General features: G+C 37.2%; 1 protein-coding gene across 6 annotated transcripts in view; it reads left to right on the plus strand.

Annotated features, from left to right (window-relative positions):
* The window catches only part of DROSHA (drosha ribonuclease III), a 120,920-nt gene that overhangs the window by 49,725 nt on the left and 50,372 nt on the right, over positions 1–20,823 (plus strand). For 5 of the 6 annotated variants that reach the window (XM_058564291.1, XM_058564296.1, XM_058564294.1 and 2 more), the window contains 4 exons: positions 2,011–2,180; positions 8,835–8,959; positions 10,582–10,681; positions 12,158–12,265. In XM_058564291.1, the coding sequence (XP_058420274.1) occupies positions 2,011–2,180; positions 8,835–8,959; positions 10,582–10,681; positions 12,158–12,265 (503 nt within the window). The remainder of the gene's footprint in view (positions 1–2,010; positions 2,181–8,834; positions 8,960–10,581; positions 10,682–12,157; positions 12,266–20,823) is intronic. The other variant, XM_058564293.1, reaches the window with a different exon arrangement.

Consider the following 20,823-nt stretch of genomic DNA (forward strand, 5'->3'; position numbering starts at 1 on the left):
AATAAGGCATAAAAAAGTTTCACTGCTATGAACAGTTACCTAAGTTGGTAAGTAGAGCATGTCCTCGCGTGGGTTGATTGTATTTTGTAGTTTAGTCGCTTTTTGGACAATTATTATTTTTAGAGGCTCAGAGTCTTTGATTTAATAGAGTGCTGTTTTCAGAATGTTATCCACAAAGATTCCTCTAGGAACTGTTGTGATTAATCATTAGCCTATGTGCTTCTTGAGGGCCTAGAGCTTGTGTTTTTGTTTTATTTTTTTTCCATGATTGTGACATGGGGCCATTCATAGTGCCTGGCATGTCATGGTGAAAACATGCTCCCATCTGAGAATAAAATCCGGAGCTCTTACTGTGCTCCGTAAAGCTTTGCAAGATCTGACTTCCCTGATGCCTCCCTCGCACTATCTCGTCACTTCACTCCATCCACACTGGCTTCTTTGCAGCTCCTGGGACACATCAATCCCACTCCGCCTTAGAGCTTTTGCTGTATCTTCTACCCGAGACAGTCTTCTCCCGGATAGCTGCATGGTGGGCTCCTCTGCTTCTTTCAGGTCTTTGCTCACATGGCACCCCTTCAAAGATGCCTTTCCTGACCACCCTTTTAAATACAGCTGCAGGCCCTTGCCCAGTTTGATTCTTCTTCATGACACTCATCTCGACCTCATCTATTATATAGTTGTTTTTTTAATTGTCTTTTTCTCTCCACTGGAATATAAGGGACTTCGGCTGTTCAGATCACCGCTGTGTTTCCAGGTGCTACATGATAGGTGCTCAGTAAATATTTGTTGAATGAATGAGCAAGTATTTGGATTAATGAATTAATGCCTACATATATAGTGGCTCTATAGCACCAATACCATCTAGTTCCAGAACACTATCTGAGATTAAAAAACACAGATCAAAAAGAAATTTTATCTTTACTCTCTTCTCTCGCAGATATGTAAGCCTGTCCAAGTTCTTATCCCACAGCAACTCGTATTAAAATCTTTTATCCTCTTCTGCGTTCTGGTACAGCAAATTCCTTGGGCGCCGTTAACTCCTCTAGCGCAAATAGAACACTCATTTGTGCCCACCCATCCCCACCATCTTGTCTCCTCATTTCTCCGTGAAGTGTTTGGCTCTGTACTACTGTTCTTAGCATGTCTCATGACCTGGGGAGGGTAGTCATTGTCCTCTAAACCTTCAGGGCTTTTGTCCTTTCTTGGAGTGGGACCAGGCAAAGAAAAGGGGTACAGGATGCTTGCACATGTTGATCAAGAAGCTAAGCCCAGAGAGAAGACAGAAGCCTGTGAGCCCCAAATTAATGCCCACGTTAAATGAATGGTTCTTCAAGTGCCAGAGTAACTGGCTGTTTCCAAGGTACTTTAATTATGTCTTTCTTTTCTTCTCTGTACTTGGTGATATATGCTTCTGTAAGCCTCAGAATACTTGGTATTTTCTCCATGTACCAACTTCATAATGATCTTCATGATATTAGTACAGGCTCTTTAGCTCTATTCATCATGGCAGGTGCAGCACATTAGCACCAAAAAATGAGACCATAACGCAACAATAGCTTATTGAAAACAGCCGTAAATATCTCATAAAAGCCTAGAATTTCCTTAAGATGGTAACATCACTTCTAAAGAGCTTTCATCTGTTATCCTAGAAAGACTAAAATATTTAAGACATAACATGATTCGTATATTATAAGCTGGTTCTTTATGCTAGATGGTTTTAAATTTATTTAGGTAGGCACCTTTTTTTATATTCATACCTCAGAAATGGAGCCTTTTATCATTTATAATGTTGTTGTTGCCATTTTAGTAAATGAGATGGTTTATGAGCACTGTTCATCAATGAAACGAATGGCTTTCATATCATTTGGCACCTGGTTAAACAATGTAAATTCTAAATTACCTTTTTATAAATGCTCTTCCCCCCCATTGTCATTTTTCCTTATTTGGCGGATGATCGGCTGTTAATTGAGTGGCCTTATTTTTTCCCCTTTCTCTCCACTCCCACCCAAGATGGAGGGAAGGAAGTGCTGTCCATGCACCAGATTCTCCTTTACTTGTTACGGTGTAGCAAAGCCCTGGTTCCCGAAGAGGAGATTGCCAATATGCTTCAGTGGGAAGAACTCGAGTGGCAGAAATACGCAGAAGAATGCAAAGGCATGATCGTCACCAACCCTGGCACGGTATGTTTTGGTGTTTCCACGTTCAGAGAGTGAATCACCTTCTTGTCCAGGTATGAATGTTTCACAAAAACAATAACAGTACATTTGAAAAGCTTTCAGTACTCACTGCTTCTTGTCCTTTGAATCATTTTTTCCTTTAAAGATTAAGTAAATAAGAAAAATATTACAATGCAGGCATATTTAGTAGTAAGTTCTTCTGATTGGTAAATTTATTCTGCCCATTATGGAGCATGTTGAAGTTTTTAGATATGTTCAGGACTGACTTTTTTCTGAGTCTAAAAATAATATACCTTCATATAGAAAATTAGGAAAATAGAAAAATGGCCCAAAGAAGACAATTAAAATTATCCATAATTCCATTCTCCAGAGATGATACTACTCACATTTCTAGACTCTTTAGAGTAGATATATTTCATATTGTTTTGCAACAAAGTTGGCATCATACTATTAAATATTAATATTTAGACCTTTTCCTTCTCATCTTCCTCCAGAAATAAAAACCACAAAATTATAATTTTTCGTGGTCTTAAATTTCTTTAGGAATGTAATAAATAAAAAGCCCCTAAGTTATTTAATTAACCTCCTATTATTGGGCACCTAGATTGCTTTTAGGTTTTTGATATAACAAATAATGCTGTATTGAATTTGTGTATGTGTGTATAAACACACATACACATATATATGTATATACATGCATGTGTCTTTGAATATGTGTCCATTTAATTCCTTGGGAAGAAGTCCTGTAGTGAAATTAGTAGGCTGAAGGTATGCACATTTTTAAGGCTTTTGATATATGTTGCAAATTACCTTCCAGAAGGGTTGTAAAATTTGCACTCTGACTAGGAGTATATGAGAGTGCCCATTTCTTCATATTGGTTGTACTAGTTTAACAAAATAACTTTGTCAATTTGAAAGGAACAAAAAATTATTTAGTTCAGTTTTGTATTTATTTTGGTTTCTAGAAAAACTTGATATTTTAGATGTGTATTGACCTTTCATGGTTTTTTTTGATAATGTCTTATTAATATCCTTTTTTCTAATTTTCTTTTGTGGTATTTGTCCTTTTTTATTGACTCTTTGCCATAATTATTACAAGTTAGCTTCTAATGTTAATTTTTGAAGTAAAAATATGAAAATTAAAAGCATAGAATTAAAAGATAACTAGTTCTCTTATAAAGAAAATGCTGTTTTATATATTAATTAAAATATAAAGAAGACACAAAGAAATGGAAAGATATTCCGTGCTCTTGGATTGGAAGAATTAACATAGTTAAGATGTCCATACTTCCTAAAGCCATCTATAGATTCAATGCAATCCCTATCAAAGTTCCAACAACATTTTTCACAGAAATAGAACAAAGAATCCTAAAATTTATATGGAACAACAAAAGACCCCGAATAGCTAAAGGAATCCTGAGAAAAAAGAACAAAGCTGGAGGTATCACACTCCCTGATTTCAAAATATACTACAAAGCTGTAGTAACCAAAACAGCATGGTACTGGCACAAAAACAGACACACAGATCAATGGAATAGAATCGAAAGCCCAGAAATAAACCCACACATCTATGGACAGCTAATCTTTGACAAAGGAGCCAAGAACATACAATGGGGAAAAGAAAGTCTCTTCAACAAATGGTGTTGGGAAAACTGGATAGCCATATGCAAAAAAATGAAAGTAGACCCTTATCTTACACCATACACAAAAATTAACTCCAAATGGATTAAAGACTTGAATGTAAGACCTGAAACTATGAAACTTCTAGAAGAAAACATAGGCAGTATGCTCTTCGACATCAGTCTTAGCAACATCTTCTCAAACACCATGTCTGACCGGGCAAGAGAAACAATAGAAAAAATAAACAAATGGGACTACATCAAACTAAAAAGCTTCTGCACAGCAAAGGAAACCATCAACAAAACAAAAAGACAACCTAACAATTGGGAGAAGATATTTGCAAACCATACTTCTGATAAGGGCTTAATCTCGAAAATATATAAAGAACTCATGCATCTTACCAACAAAAAAACTACCAACCCAATTAAAAAATGGGCAAAGGACCTGAACAGACATTTCTCCAAAGAAGATATACAGATGGCCAACAGACACATGAAAAGATGTTCAAAATCATTAACTATCAGGGAAATGCAAATCAAAACTACAATGAGATATCACCTGACACCTGTCAGAATGGCTATAATTAACAAGACAGGAAACAACATGTGTTGGAGAGGATGTGGAGAGAAGGGAACTCTCATACACTGCTGGTGGGAGTGCAAACTGGTGCAGCCACTATGGAAAACAGTATGGAGATTCCTCAAAAAATCAAGGATAGAACTACCATATGATCCAGCCATCCCACTGCTGGGTATTTATCCAAAGAACTTGAAAACACCAATTTGTAAAGATACATGCACCCATGTGTTCATTGCAGCGTTATTCACAATAGGCAAGACTTGGAAGCAACCTAAGTGCCCATCAAGGGACGAATGGATAAAGAAGCTGTGGTATATATACACAATGGAATACTACTCAGCCATAAGAAATGATGAAATCCAGCCATTTGTGACATCATGGATGGACATTGAGGGTATAATGCAAAGTGAAGTAAGTCAGAGGGAGAAGGTCAAATACCGCATGATTTCCTTCATTAAGTAGTAGATAATAACAACAATAAACAAACACATAGGGACGGAGATTGGATTGGTGGTTACCAGAGGGGAAGGGGGGAGGGAGGAGGGTGAAAGGGATAATTCGGTACATGTGTGTGGTGATGGGTTGTAATTAGTATTTTGGTGGTGAACATGATGTAATCTATGCAGAAATAGAAGTACAATGATGTACACCTGAAATTTTTACAATGTTATAAACCAATGTTACTGCAATAAACAAAAAATTAAAAAAATTATTTTTTTCTCTAAAATATGTTATTGTTTCATAAAATAGTTATATATTGGCATCTTATCAGGATAAAGTTTTCCAGAAATGAGAATTAAAATATTTCCATGTGAAAAAACAGCATAATCTATTTAAACAAAGCTGTTGTTTTAAAAGCTGCCAAATTGTTTAATAGCCTTGATTCATAAAAATAAAAACTCTGGATCAACTTTTTGTAGCATGACGGTAACATCTGCACAAACAAAATGTTGCCATTTGCAAATCAAACATTCCAGCTAGTACTGATTATTTTAAACAAATGTATAAAGTGAAAGTGTTCAATAAAAATGTGTGTAAACGTAAAATTTGTTTAAAACTAAAAAATCTTAGAGTTTTTACTGTTAAATTGTTAATCCACAGAAATAATTGTTAAAGTAACTTTCAAAGAAATATGCAAGTCGTACGTTATTAGAGTATGATTGTGAATTTAATTTTTCTTCGTTAAACAGTTGCATAAATTTATATTTCTTCTGTTGGTGTTATAGCTGGATCAGAAGATGGCTGGGGGTGATGGTGGTGGGAGACATACCTTTTCATTTTGCTGGGTCCCCTGGAAGAATCCCATGATCTACAGTGGACACTTTGGGAATACTTTCACCTGGGGCTTCCTTCCATGGCAGTGTTAAAATTCTCTAAAATGTTAGAATCAGTTGGAGAACTTTTGAAAATATAAGAATGCCCTGATCAACCCTACTACCCCATATACTCCAGATACTGGGGCCCAAGGATCTGTAGGTTAAAAAAAAATTTCCCATGTGCTTCTGATTCACCCATTGCTTGTTTTTGAGCCAGTGGCATAGAGGACATTTACTCCATTACCATGATCATCATTCAACTCATTTGTTGAGGGACTGCTATGTGAACCAGCTGCTGGTGAAGTATGCAGATTATATATGATGCTTGTCCAGTTGCAAACTCATTGCATATCCATATGGAAGGAGTCTGATGAATTGTTGAATCAGTGGACCAGTCAGTAATAAAAGCCAGTCAGGAAAGCCTGTAGTTTTAGGCAAGATCACTAGGCTAGGCTGTCAGGGATGCTTCATAAACACTACAGTGAGGTCTTAAGGAATGGAGAAATTGCATAGATTATTGGCATTATTAAATGTACATACTTGGGATGTTATATGGCCAGTTTTGAAGATAATGAGGAAACCATATTAGTCAGGATGAAAGGTTTATGTTGGAAAGTAATCAGAAATAAATTAAGAATGCTAAGTTTGGGTGCCAGGCTTAGGAACAAGTTGAAGTTAATTCTTTTTTAGTATTTATCTAAAAATATGTTTAAAGGAGGAAAAAGTCTTGAAAACTGAGTATCATAAAAACATCCTTTCATTATATCCTTTTGAGAATAGGGCAGAGTAGGCATGGCACAACATTTCATCCTCTGCAGTACTTGATTTTAAAGCTTGCCCAATGGGGAGGATATTGGGGAATTTATTAAATTTTTCAAGCCATTATGGTCATATTATGTGCTTTATTGCTGCAGAACTTAGAAGAATTAATCTATCTCCCTAGGTAGTTTGCCTCTGCCGGGGAATACTTTGGTCATTAGTGAGAATTTTTTTTTTTTCTTGCTGAGGAAGAATTGCCCTGAGCTAACATCTGTTGCCAATCTTCCTCTTTTTTTGCTTGAGGAAGATTAGCCCTGAGCTAACAACTGTGCCCAAGTTCCTCTATTTTATACGTGAGTTGCCACCACATAATGGCTTGACGTGTGGTGTAGGTCTGTGCCCAGGATCTGAACCCACTAACCCAGGCTGCTGAAGCGGAACATGTGGAACTTGAACCACTCAGCCATGGGGCCGGCCCCAAGAATGTTTTTTATTCTTCCACAAAGATGGTGTGGTAGATGTTGTAGGGTATGGCCAAAGTCTAGAACTTATTTCATTCCCCACCCCTGCCTCATAAATTTAGAGATACTATAGATATTTTAAATCACTATTTCCTCTCTTGATACCATAGCATGGTGTTTAAAATCATGGAAACATGAATAAATCACTCGCATGCTTCGATTATGCGATTCCTCTTATAAAAACGTATCCTGCTGCTTAGATGCACCAAATATTGGAAGCGATGCTTAGACCTAAATAATATGTTGCTGCTGTTGATGGGTATTTAAATAATTTTATAGTAGGTTACCTGTGACCAAAATCTTCTCCAGTTATTAATTTTGAGAGCAGAGGTCAACTTTTCAAGATACTAGTGAAATTTTGGTTGTTAAATGACATTTAAATATTTTGTAAAAACTTAAGTGTAAGTTGTTTTATAATGTGGATGAATTTACACAAATCTGTTCACTTTGTGGCCTTCTTGGATCTGTCAGATGCCTGACTGGAGCTATAGTTGTGTGTGAGGTAACCAGCTTGTCCTATTTGCTAGGGGCTTTCCTGGTTTTAGCATTGAAACCCCTCTGTCCTGGACAAACCAACAAGACTCTAGTTGTTGGGCATTGCTGTGGGAGAGATGACACTTACTGGCTTCTGTGTGGATCAGTTCTGTAGCCGTTGGCTCTAAAGCAGTTGAGCCAAAGACCCCACAATCTCCTAGTAAGAATTTAGTTTCTAATTAGGGACTGCGGTAAGAATTGAGTATAAGCATGGAGGTTGCTAAAACTTACTCTCCCTGATTTTACCGTCTTTTGATGAACTTAAGCTTTCAGGATGAAAGATATTTTACAAAGAATTCCTCATATTTTAGTAACTTAAGAAGAAACCAAGGGCTGGCCCCATGGCGCAGCAGTTAAGTGCATGTGCTCTGCTGCTGGCGACCCGGGTTCGGATCCCGGGCTCACACCAATGCCTGCTTGTCAGGCCGTGCTGTGGCGGCGTCCCATATAAAAAAAAAAAAAAATGGAGGAAGATGAGCACAAGGGCCGGCCCTGTGGCTTGGTGGTTAAGTGCACGCGCACCGATGCTGTCGGCCAGGGTTCGGATCCCGGGTGTGCACCGACGCACCGCTTCTCCGGCCATGCTGAGGCCGCGTCCCACATACAGCAACTAGAAGGATGTGCAGCTATGACGTACAACTATCTACTGGGACTTTGGGGGAAAAATAAATAAATAAAAATTATAAAAAAAAAAAAAAAAAGAAACCAGCTGTTCACTTCTTCCTTTATTAGACTTGAAGAAAAAACATGAGGCTCTCTCTTAAAATTAAAAAATGGCCTATATGGACATAATGAGAGAAGCTTGGCCATTTGGCCTTTGTACCACCATGCATTCTAATTTAAAGGGTAGAATTAAAGGAATACACAAGGTACACTTAGAATTAATGGAAAAAAGTTATATAGAGTCATCTGTCTGTGCATCCTGAGTAGAAGTAAGCTATTCATCTGAAATGTGGAATTAAAGCAGAATAAGCCATCACTTCTCTTCCCTGTGATGTGGAATACTTCCCCTGTGCCTTTGGAGAGGTTAAGGAAAAGTTATATCTGACTAGGTGTCCTTTTAAAAGTTTAATTTTTAAAGGTTTCTATGTGGACTGTAAAAAAGGACAAAAGCATTGTTCATTATGCCAAATGGCACAGACTCATAGCGATGACATTATAGTTTTTATATAGTATAGCTGCTATGATTAAAGGGTTTTAAGTGACATTTTCCCTTTGGGGATGAGGCTTTCCTAGAAAAAAATCCCATTAATTTCTTCCCTACTTTGGTTAAAGTCAATACTTAAAGACTTCTTGTGGGAATAAATGGCTTTTATTTTCCTCTCTAGAAACCAAGCTCTGTCCGCATCGATCAACTGGATCGTGAACAGTTCAACCCCGATGTGATTACTTTTCCGATTATTGTCCACTTTGGGATACGCCCTGCACAGTTGAGTTATGCAGGAGACCCACAGTAAGATATTTCTCGGTGTTTGTCTAAGCCAATTTCACCTTCTACTAACAGCTGAATTAGCAGAGGAATACCCTTTAGTGGATGTTTTCCTTTTTAAAAATTATGACCTGAAATGAGCCATATTTCCAAATTTAGGTTACCAAATGAAACAAGTTTTGGTAGCTCTGAAAGAATGATATTCTCTATTTATTTGACTGTAGGAAATTATTATTCAATAGATTATCCTTGGCAATCTTGGTCAACGTGGGTCCTGTGTGTTTTCAACCTTTAAGGAACTTTTCCTTTATCCATCATAATAATACTATTATTTTTAATTTTTTCAGTGCCCTGTAGAGGGAGTAGCACCATGTTGGTTCCTAGCACTGCTGAATTTATGCAGAGTTCTATTTTTGGGGCATCTTAATAAGAGCTGAAGATCCCATGTAAAGTCAAGGGTTGTGTTGGAAGGAGAAAGCATGACTTCTGACTCTTAGAATTGATGTTGCTTTCCACATTTGAGTTTTTCCAACTGGCATGTTAGTGTTTTTCTGGGAGAAGATGGGGAATAGAAATAGTACCATTATATTCTTCAGGAGCATTTGGATTTCCTACCTCATTAAACAAAGTTTCCTGACTTAATTTTTTTTTTTAAGGATTCATAATGGGAGAAAAGGGCGTGGGAGATTTTCAATTCATAAATACAATTCTGGCTGATATATTAGAAGAGGCTAAAGGGTTTTGTTCTTTTTTTTCCCCCTTTGGATAAAAGTATGAAGCAGTGAACCAGGCACTGTGTAAGTACTTCTTTCTTTCCTCCATTCTCTAAACCACTGTTATCAAAAAGGAGAGACCCAGCTAAGGCCAAGAAAGGAGCAGTTTCAATATGACAGAAAATCCTTTGAAAGTCCCTTCTTGTCAGAAGAATGTTAGTAGAATGTGATAGGCTCCCGTGGACTCTGAGGTGGCAGGTCTGTGAATTGCTAAAGGACTGCATATTCTCTTATTCCCAGGACGCTTTAAAAGTCTCCTTTAGACTGATCCAGGTTATCAAATATTTGGCTACAAATGTGCTTATTTTTGTCATGGCATATATAAGTTGGTGTAACCATTTGTCTTTTTCCCTCCCCAGTGGAAAAATGGGTACAACTATCTTGCTTGGGTATTGGCACAATGAGTTCTCTCTTCTAATACTCTCCAACTTTACTTTCAGTCTAGGCAGTTCAGAGACTGATAGTATCCTTGTTAAGTAAGGGGTCTTTCTTTCAACAAGCATCAGAAAGTACATATTTAAATAAAATGTGTTACTTTCAAAGAGGTAACAATGAGAAATGGTACATATTTCTATTGTTTTTTGTGTGTCTCCTTTGGAATTCTTTCCAGGGAGATTCATCTGTACAGTGACACCTCATTTTCAACACAAATAAGCAATAAGCAACTTAATAGCTAGGTGCCAGATGACTTTTGGTCATCATGCCCCTCAACCCCAAAAATCATATCCTTCCTTAGAGTGAAGGTTTGCTGCCCTTTAGGATATTCAAAAGAATGCAGTTTATGATTGAGCAGGTCTGTTAAAACAACTGGCTTTATTGCACTTTGGATTTGCCTTCTGTTTGACTAAGATGTCTGTTTGTCCTTTTTTTTAGGTACCAGAAACTGTGGAAGAGTTATGTGAAGCTTCGCCACCTCTTAGCAAATAGTCCCAAAGTCAAACAAACTGACAAACAGAAGCTGGCACAGAGGGAGGTCAGTGCTAAACCCTGCTCCTCTGTGATTAATGATGGCGTGCTTCAGGTTTATTTCGAGATTGTAGCATTACACTACACTTGTAGAGTAAGATGGAAAGAAAGTATGATTTCTTAAAAAGTATCTTTCCATAATACTTTTTAAAAAATCATACTTTACTCCCCTTTTCACATTAGTATGCTAATTGATTTTTTTTTGTCTTTTAGTATCTAAGGGACCATTTTTCCCCCTAAAATGGCCAGTTTCTTATTAGATTGCTACCACTGGGAATAAATATGTCTTTTATGGAAATTAAAGAAAGTTTAAAACTTGCTGGATCAGCCTTTTATCAATAATTAGACTGCATATAATACAACTTTGGGTCTTACTCAAATTTCTTGGTCTTAAGGTTGTAAAAGATTATCTTCATTATGTCTGTCAGTTTAGTAGGATGAACTTATTTTGTAAGGTTTTATATCCCAAATTCCATATTTCTTTACGAATGGGTAGTATTATCTCTGTTTTCCAGGATCTTTTATGTTTTAGTTTTAATTTTAAGAATAAGTAGATTTGGTATCAACATAGATTTTGTCTCAGTGAGGTTTTATTCTGCTGCGGTAGTAAGAGCAAGGCTTTGAAGCTGGGCAAAGTGTTTGAATTTTGGCTTTGTCACTTACTGGACTTGAGCCCCTCAGCTTGATGATAAAGGAGGGAACCGAGGCTGGGAGAGGCTGACTGAAATGTCCCTCTGTTGGTGCACACAGGGAAAAAGGTGGTTGTGTGGACTTCTGAAATACTCAATTTAACTTTCCTCCTGTGGTCTTTGGCCTCTAATAGGAACTTAATCAATGATGGAGGTGGTGAGGGTGGTGGTTCCTGTTGTTATTATGAATTCCTATGAGATTTTTATTGAATAAGCATACAAATGTAAAATTATTTTTTATAATTAATTATTTAAAGGGCAATAAATGGGAAGACTCAGTTCCTGGTTATGTCTTGCTGAAGTTTTGGATCATTATCTTTTTTTAATAAAATGTACCCTTGCAGGAAGAGTTTTTGTAAGGAGTTTGCAAATTGGAGGGCAACTTCTAGAATTACGTGGGTTGCAGGTTAATTTACTGATTGTCTTTCTTAGAGTAAATGCTTAACATAAGGCTTGACATAAATATAATTTTTACATGCTGATTTCAAATCCCAAACAGCACATTTTGTTTCTTTTGAGTGACAGGGCATTTTTTTGTTTGAACTTGCCAGAATGGTAGATATAGTTTAGATGTTTTCTTGTCTAGTTACCAGGAAAGGCTGGCTTGTACCCCAAGGCTTTGAGCATCCTGGCCTTCATTTCATATAAAATATTGTAATTTGGAATGAAGAGGTTTGAATACCTGAATGTAAGGGTGATATTGAATGAATCTAGCTTATCTTCTAATGCTTGATGTTTGGCTTACTATTGCTTTACAACTGTCAGGTTACTCATCATAGTGAGTTCTTTTCTAGGAAGCACTCCAGAAAATACGACAGAAGAATACAATGAGGCGAGAAGTAACAGTGGAGCTAAGTAGCCAAGGATTCTGGAAAACTGGCATCCGTTCTGATGTCTGTCAGGTGATGATGCTTCTGAGAACACAAGTCTACCCATATATCTCTTTCTTTAAAAGGCCTCTGGCACTGGGGTTTTTCTAATTCTAAGAAGTTTCTACAGAACATATTACTTTATAGCTAAATAGAACACCAACCATAAGTTGTTTTTTATCATTTGGGTTTTTTGTGTGTGTCAGTTTTCGTGTAGTCTTGTTTAGTTTTGTGTGTGTGTGCGTGCGTGCATGTGCTTGGTGGTGGGGATGGGGGGCGCTCACTTGGTAATGCTCAACCCTATCTCTGCACTTGGAGTGAAGGCGAGTCTGTTCTTCAGATGCGCCTGCCTGTTCGCAGCACGTGTGTAGGTGCCTGTGAAGAGCTGCTCCAGCACCTCTGCAGGCAGGCTCCTGAAGGTGGTGTCCACCAACTTTCCAGACCGGTGACTCAGACTTATATGGCAGAGAACTGAAGGCAACTTAATGAACAGAATCATTGTAAATTTCACGTTTGAGCCAAATGATGATTAAGTTCCTTGGGTGAACTTAACAGAGGAACATTTCAGTTATATATAAGTGGCTCACCAATGAGTATTTTTGTTTTCACTGTGGATGGAATTTATACCAGATTAGAGATCCCAAAAACCCAGCATATTCTTGGACTCTTCACTAATTCTTTTGTTACAATTGGTGTTGGTCATGCTCCATGGGAGTTACAGTAAAAGGAATGAGTATGCAGGCTGGGAGCAGGTAATGCAATGTGCTGTGTTCAGCCTTTTGGAAGAATACTTACAGGCTTCCACTTATCTGTTTTGATGGTAGCATGTATTCTAATAAGTTCAGGCACTCTCAGATATTCATTTCATCATAGTGAGTTTTTTTTTTTAAATCAGTGTTGGCATTTAATTATTATATTGAACAGTGGGATTTAATCCTATCATTACAAGTATTGCTGTGTAATTCACTTACCATGTCATGTTCAACACTAAATATTTTTGTGTTAAGACAAATTGCTATTGGTGCAGTATTGCTAAATAGTTTGAGATAATCATCTACAGGGGTAGCCAGCTATGTCCACCAAGTCCTTAGTTATTTTGCCAATTGACCATTTTTTTTTTTTTTTTTACTGTAAGTACTTTCAGAACTGAATATCTTACTTCCATTGATTCTTTCTTAGGGCCACTTAAAGCCATATCCCCCAGTTTTTCTGTTTGCTGGTGTTTCTCCAAAACCAGCATAATGTCATCCTAAGGTAGATATCATAAGAACAATGAGCAGAATATTCAACAGTTGGCTCAAAATCTGGTGATATCAGGGATAAGTCAGAGTTGATTATTTAAGAGATCATAAAATTGTGGAGCATTAAAACTGAAAGGGACCTTAGAGATCTTCTAGTTCAGTGGTTGTGTTTTTGGTTAACTTTGAAGGTTTTTTTTTTTTTTTTTTTCGCTTGAGGAAGATTGGCTCTGAGCTAACATCTGTGCCAGTCTTCCTCTATTTTGCTCTATTTTGCACGTGGGATGCCTCCACAGCATGGTGATGAGTGGTGTGTAGGTACGCGCCTGGAATCCAAACCTGTGAACCCCAGGCCACCGAAGCAGAGCGCACGGACTTAACTGCTATGCCACTGGGCCAGCCCCTGCAGTTTCTTTTTCAAACAAAACCCTGTGGAGCCCTAGTTTGTAAAACGTAACTGATGATGGGTAGGTGGTGGGTGTGGAGGGAGTATCCCATTGTGCTTGATTTCTACCCCATGTAGCAGTTTTATTGCACTGAGCACAATTTCTTTTAAAGCATTGAGCCTTTTTTTCTCTTTCTTTTGGTAAAACAAATAGTGGTGCAGAACAGTGACCTGTTCCACTGCACTTTTGTGTTCTTCATCTGTGTCACAAATGTCTTACTCTGGCTCCTTGGCTAGATTAGAAGCAGCTTGAGGACCAGATTATCTTCTCTCTGTATATATTATATTTTACATTCTGTTTTGAGGTTGGTAGGCAAGAGCACTTAGTTCCTTTGACTAAGTGGTCAGAGGAAATGGATCCTGACTAACACTCCTGCAAAGGTGAGTATCCGATGATAGTTGCTCCCTCTGTAGGACTCCCAGTCCTCCAAAGACAGCTGCAGTCTGTTTAGAAGCCGTGCTTCCCTTCTCCAGTCTTCCCAATGGAAGGCTTTTTAAGATTTCAGTAAAATTACCCTCACGTGTAAATGACTTGATAAAGAATGTAAATTGCTGCCTCTGCGTTCATATACTGAATACGGGAATTGCTGTATGGTTTTTTCAAAAAATGTCAGCATATAAAGGAAAGAAGATGTGAGCCAGCTAGCTACGTGAGAAGTCGATAGAAGTGGAAGGAGAAAGAATTCTGAGCACAATGGCAATGGGAGGGCAGGAGGTGGACTATTAAAAACAAAAACAAAACCATAATAAAGCCCATGTGCTTTGGTGAAATAATAGTTCTTTCCATGCCAAAATCAAATCATCCTGGAGACATTCTGTAGCTTTCAACCTTAGGTGAATAGATGAAGTATCTGTTTGTTTATCTTGACAGATTAAATATTACTTTGCCGTCAATGAATAGTCTTGGAGTTGTGAAAGTATATTATTTCCTGCACTGAGATTAAAAGGTCAACATACAGAAATGCCACCTTGAGAGAATTTGGAGCTGTTACTCATCAACTCATTCATTACACAGGAGCAACCTAGTTCTAATTTTAAATGCAAAAACCTAACAATGACTTAGGGGAAAGTGACAAGGGAAAATAAACTTAATTAACTTTTGGCTCAAAGTGAGTATTTTTGCAATGAATATTATTAGATTTATTAGTACTCTTCTTTGTTCCAGAATGATTTGAAGATGATAATTCTTTTTATAAATATAGGAGTAATTAAAGAACATGACTATGCAAGCCATAGGCTCCATGGTGAAAATTTTTAAATCCACTACCTCTGTAGGTGCTAGTTACTTACCGCTGATGCTTCTTCTCACTCAGCTTTCTCTTGGGCTATCTTATTACATCTCAAAGGTCAGAAAGTCTTCCTTTCTACTGATACATCTTAACAGAAGACCTCTGATAGATGTATAACTTCTAGGTGCATTTTGGCTAAGAATTACACACAGGTGATATTTTGTCCCTTCCTAGAATTTTTTTCACATTATATATAATTTATATCTAATTAATGACATTATATCTAATTATATATATAACGTAGAGATATATCTAATTAGATATAAAATAGACAATATCTCCTGTTATTATTTACTTTTTTTTTGGAATTAAAGTTGTTAACCAACTGACCTTCATTTATTTATTTTTTAACATTATGTAAGTTTAAAGGTATACGTCTTCCTGGAATTTCGATGTTTTAAAATTCTCAGATATTTTGCACGCATCCAACAAAGGTCCTGAACAGCAGTTGCCCTTAAATAACTGAGGGTAGCCATACATTTTGATTGAATTTTTTACCTTGAAGTTCCTTAGGTAAACAGTAGGGAACAATAAAGCTGTACCCTCTAGTTTTTTTTTTTTTCTTTGTGAAGAAGATCAGCCCTGAGCTAACATCCAATGCCAATCCTCCTCTTTTTGCCGAGGAAGACTGGCCCTGGGCTAACATCCGTGCCCATCCTCCTCTACTTTATATGGGACGCTGCTGCAGCATGGCTTGCCAAGTGGTGTGTTGGTGCGCACCTGGGATCTGAACCTGGGAACCCCGGGCCACCGAAGTGGAGCGCGTGCATTTAACCACTGTGCCACCAGGCCGGCCCCCCTCTAGTTTTTTTAATAAAGAAATCAGATAAAATTTTCCTATCATGTAGTGTTAATTGCTGTACTTCTGTGAATAAATTTTGGAGGCTATTTTTCGTCTTATCTCTAGGATAGGATAGTCTTTTTGTAAAGACTTAGGAAATGTATAATCTAGTGCAGAGATGACTACTCACAGGTCATGCATGTTAAATTTTTCTGTTGTTTGCTTGGCCTTTTCTCTGTCCTTGATGATTTTGGTTGCAAAGATTTTAATGGTGTTTAATAAAATTTATAGGTTTTTCAGAGAGGTACAGTGGTTTTTTGTTTATTTTTTAGAAGTAATGTTGGCTTGCAACTATATTTACTTTCTTTTTTTATTTTTTTTTTTTGTGAGGAAGATCAGCCCTGAGCTAACATCCATGCTAATCCTCCTCTTTTTGCTGAGGAAGACCGGCTCTGAGCTAACATCTATTGCCAATCCTCCTTTTTTTTTCCTCCAAAGCCCCAGTAGATAGTTGTATGTCGTAGTTGCACATCCTTCTAGTTGCTGTATGTGGGACGCGGCCTCAGCATGGCCGGGCAAGTGGTGCGTCGGTGTGCGCCTGGGATCCGAACCCCGGGCCGCCAGTAGCGGAGCGCGTGCACTTAACCGCTAAGCCACGGGGCCGGCCTGTATATTTAATTTCTGATGCTAGAATAAATGTTTTCTTTTTGTGTGTGTTCCTCAAATAAGACGGCAGGTGGCATGTAATAATGCAGTTTAAAACATTCAAAATAAATGCATTTAGTATTTTTGGTCATGAAGAATAAGAATCTGATTGACTGAGAAATAACAGTTAAATGAATTATACACCGAATACTTTGAATAATGCTGAAGCCTATGAACAGATAGACTCATACTTAATTTTAAGGGAAAAAAGGCTATGCACGTCTCTAAAATCCTTGGAGGTTTTCCTCTTTATTTGGTAGTTCTCTGATATAGAACTTGCTGTTTATTAGTAATAATTTGTAGTAGGTTGCTGGCAAAAGCCTTGTGATGCTATCCGGCCACTGCCAGAGACAAAACTGTTGTGATGAATCTAAAGTGAAGTAACCTACATACCAGTATCTCACTCTAGAATTGTGATTTCCCAACCAGACAAGTTACCAAGGGTTGTTATGAGGTTAGAAAATTCTGCCTGATGTGCCAACCAATGGTAGGAGGAATAGAAACCTAAGGGTGGTCCTGTGACCTATAATTATGTGTGAACTGAATGCAGGCTTGAAACTGTGTTTAGAGAGAAACCATTGAAAGACTTGCTGTGTTGCTGTTCATAAGAGTGAATTCTGGGTAGTTTGGAAGAGAAAGCGGGAATCAAAACCTGAAATTGAGCCTAAAAAAATTCAGCATTATGACTCAGAAGAGGAATAAAGGCAACATGGTGCTACAGGATCTGTACTTTAAGAATGGGGTTTTGCACACTGAAGTTGAATTGGTATCTTATAGAAGTAGGTGCCTGTACTTTATGCTATACTAAAGAAGTAGTCTATGGAAATCAATAAACTGAATCACAAAATTGGAGAATGGATAAATGTGACACACAGAGACATTGAAAAGGGGACAAAGAATCTGCACCATTATGGTCATATAACCAATATGAGGCCATGCCACACTGGGGACACTGGAACTCGAGGAAAATAAGGAAGCCTGGTGCCTGAAGAACTACTGTGACGTTGAGAAGAGCTGCGTTGTGGTGGTTGGTATTTCTGTTGAGTAGACAGAGAGCTGTGTTTGGACTAATTAGTAGCTGTGCTACTAATGGCTTCACAGTTATTGTTAACAAATTTTTAGACCATGTGAGATACTTGATTTTCTTTTTTAACTTTTTTCCTGGAGATGTAGGGCTTCTTGGAAAGGAAGATTTGCTTAAAGGCTAACTGGCCTGTTAGAGAACTATTAGTATTATATTTTTATTATGAAAAATTTCAGAAATATACAAGATTAGAGAGAAAAGTATGATGAACTCGATGTATTTATCACATAGCTTTACCAGTTATCAATAGCATTTCTCTAACATCAAATACTAGCCAATGTTCACATTTTCCTGATTGTCTGTTAAATTTATTTCAGTCTGTTTGAATTGGGGTCCAAACAAGATCCATACATTGTGAGTAGTTGATGTTTTTTAAGTCTCTTTGATCTATAGGTTCACATTCCATTTTTTCCTTGAAAATTTTTGTTGTTGAAGAAACTGGATCATGTGTTCTGTAGCGTTCCTAAGGTCTAGTCTAGGTTTTGCTGATTGCAACTTTATGGTGTCATTTAATGTGTGCTTCTGTCTCTTGTATTTCCTATAAGTTGGTAGTTAGATCTAAAACTGTGCTGTCCAGTACAGTACCACTGGCCACATGTGGCTATTTAAATTGAAATTAATTAAAATTCAAGGAAACTAAAAATTCAGTTCTTGGTTATCCTAGCCACATTTCAAGTGCAAATAGACACATCTGGCTAGTGCCTATTGTAACAGCACAGATGTAGACAATTTCCATCATCATAGAAAGTTCTATTGGACAGCAGTGATCAGATTTAAGTTCATAATTTTTTTTTTTTTGGGTGAGGAAGATTGGCCCTGAGCTAACATCTGTTGCCCATCCTCCTCCTTTTGCTGAGGAAGATTGGCTCTGAGCTAACATCCGTGCCCATCTTCCTCTGTTTTGTATGTGGCATGCTGCCACAGCATGGTTTGATGAGCAGTGCATCGGTCTGCGCCCGGGATTGGAATCTGCAAACCCTGGGCCACTGAAGCAGAAAGTGTGACCTTAACCACTATGCCACCAGGCCGGCCCCTAAGTTCATTTTTTTTTTTGGCACAACTTTTTTGTAGGTGGTGGTGTGGTCTCTCTTTTTGGTGTGTGGTTTATTAGTCATTGATGGATCGTGACCTAGGTCCAGTAATTCATTAGGAGCTGCCAAAGTGATATTCTGATTCTATCTTTCCTTCTATATTTATTATTAGAATACTTCTAAAAAGAATCTTCCCCTCATCAACTATTTGATTACTCTGAGGTGTGGACCCTATATAGGACAAAACCAAAAAAAATTACTCATTTGATTTATTCTATAATACACAAACAGTAGTCCCAGAAAAACAATATTAATGGCACCACCAACAATATGATTATGGAAAGTAGTTTGTTTGTTTGGGGGTATTCCTTTTTGCCTGTGTTTACCTACAGATATATCCCACCAGGCATACACACTCAGATTACTGTGTTTCAAGGTCACTTGTGCTTAAACCACAAACTGGATACACAGATTCATTTATTTCATTTGACGTGTGATTTTAAGATTCCTTTTAAAAATTAAATATTGTTTTATGATTATGTAAAATATTTACCACGATTCTAAACTCAGATTTTCAAAGACAAGTATATTTAAAAAAATCTAATTTCTGTCTCTGTTCCTTCTACCCTGTTCTTGCCATCCACTCCTCCCCCAAAGGTAGCCATCTTTTAGAAATGATTTAATTTTTCCATTTTAATATAAGCAGATATACACACACACTCTGGTACGTTTGGCCTTCCCTCTGTCAAACTGTTTTATTTTATGTGGTCCCTATGAGGTCCATTTTATTTGCCTTTTTCTTTTTTCTACATCTCTTTTTTATTTAGGAAGGTTTGTATTTTTGTTCTAATGGTTACCTTTATGTTAACACCTTTATAGTATAATGAAGCTTTTCCCTCCCCTCCTCTCATTCTCTGTGTGTGTGTGTGTCTCTCTGTGTATCTCATTGTCTTTTATTGAAAATAATTAGTCTACTCCTCATACTGTCTCCTCTCATTTTCTGATGGCTGTACTACCTGTTGGAGTATTTAGCTGTTTCCTATAATATTGACTCACTTAGAATTATCTACAGGTAAAAATATATTTGAAGGTAATCACTAGTCCATCTGTCCATATTTATCCATTTTTTGGGGGAGTTGCCTGAAGCTCATTTTCTAGCAGATTCCTCAAGAATGGCTTATTGATACAATGGTCCTTGAGTTTCTACATATTCCTAACAGTTTGTCTTTAAATATAAAGTCCGCCTAAGCTGGATATAAAATCTGCGGGTCACATATTCTTCTTTCTTTAGTATCTTAGTGTGTTCTCATTGTTTTCTGGCATAAAGCATTGCTGTCAAAAAAATGTGATGACAATATGAGTTTTGTAAATGACTTGGTCCTTTTGTTTCTGTGCCTAAAGGATTTTTTTTCTTTAAAAACTAAGAATAGTTTTACTAGAACCTGTCGCAGCTCTTTTTTGTTAATTTTTTCAGATATGCTGTGTACTCTTTCAATGTACTGTCAAGTTGTCTTTTATCTCAGGATAGTTTTCTTGAATTACACATCTCATTATTCTGTTCTATTGTTTTGATTTTCTTCTTTAAGGCCTCCTATTATATGCATCTTGTATCTTCTCTGCTTATCTTCTGTATCTATCATTTTCCCTTGAATCCTTCATTTCTTTTTGATTTTTTATTTTCCTAAAAGTTTTTCTCTTTACCATCTTTTATTTCTCAAAGGCACTATTCATTAGTTAATTTGCTGTTGCATTCCTTCTGTTTAGTCTGTATTCTTGAAATGATTATTTCCTTTAATGTCATTTTCCTGAGTTTTGCCACTTCTTTTCAAATCTTCCTTTCCTCCAGTCATCTCATTTCTTAATTAATGCAGTATTTATTTATAGTTTTCTTTTGTAGCTTCTGTTGTTTTCTTAATTTTGTTTAGCTTGTTTTGAAATATTAGGTTACAGCTTTCATCTGTTTTGTTGGCATATTTTTCTGGCATTTTTTTATTATCAGAGGGATTTTATTCTCTTCC

Source organism: Diceros bicornis, chromosome 20 (genome assembly GCF_020826845.1).
Source record: "Diceros bicornis minor isolate mBicDic1 chromosome 20, mDicBic1.mat.cur, whole genome shotgun sequence".
In the NCBI taxonomy this organism is placed as follows: Eukaryota; Metazoa; Chordata; class Mammalia; order Perissodactyla; family Rhinocerotidae; genus Diceros; species Diceros bicornis.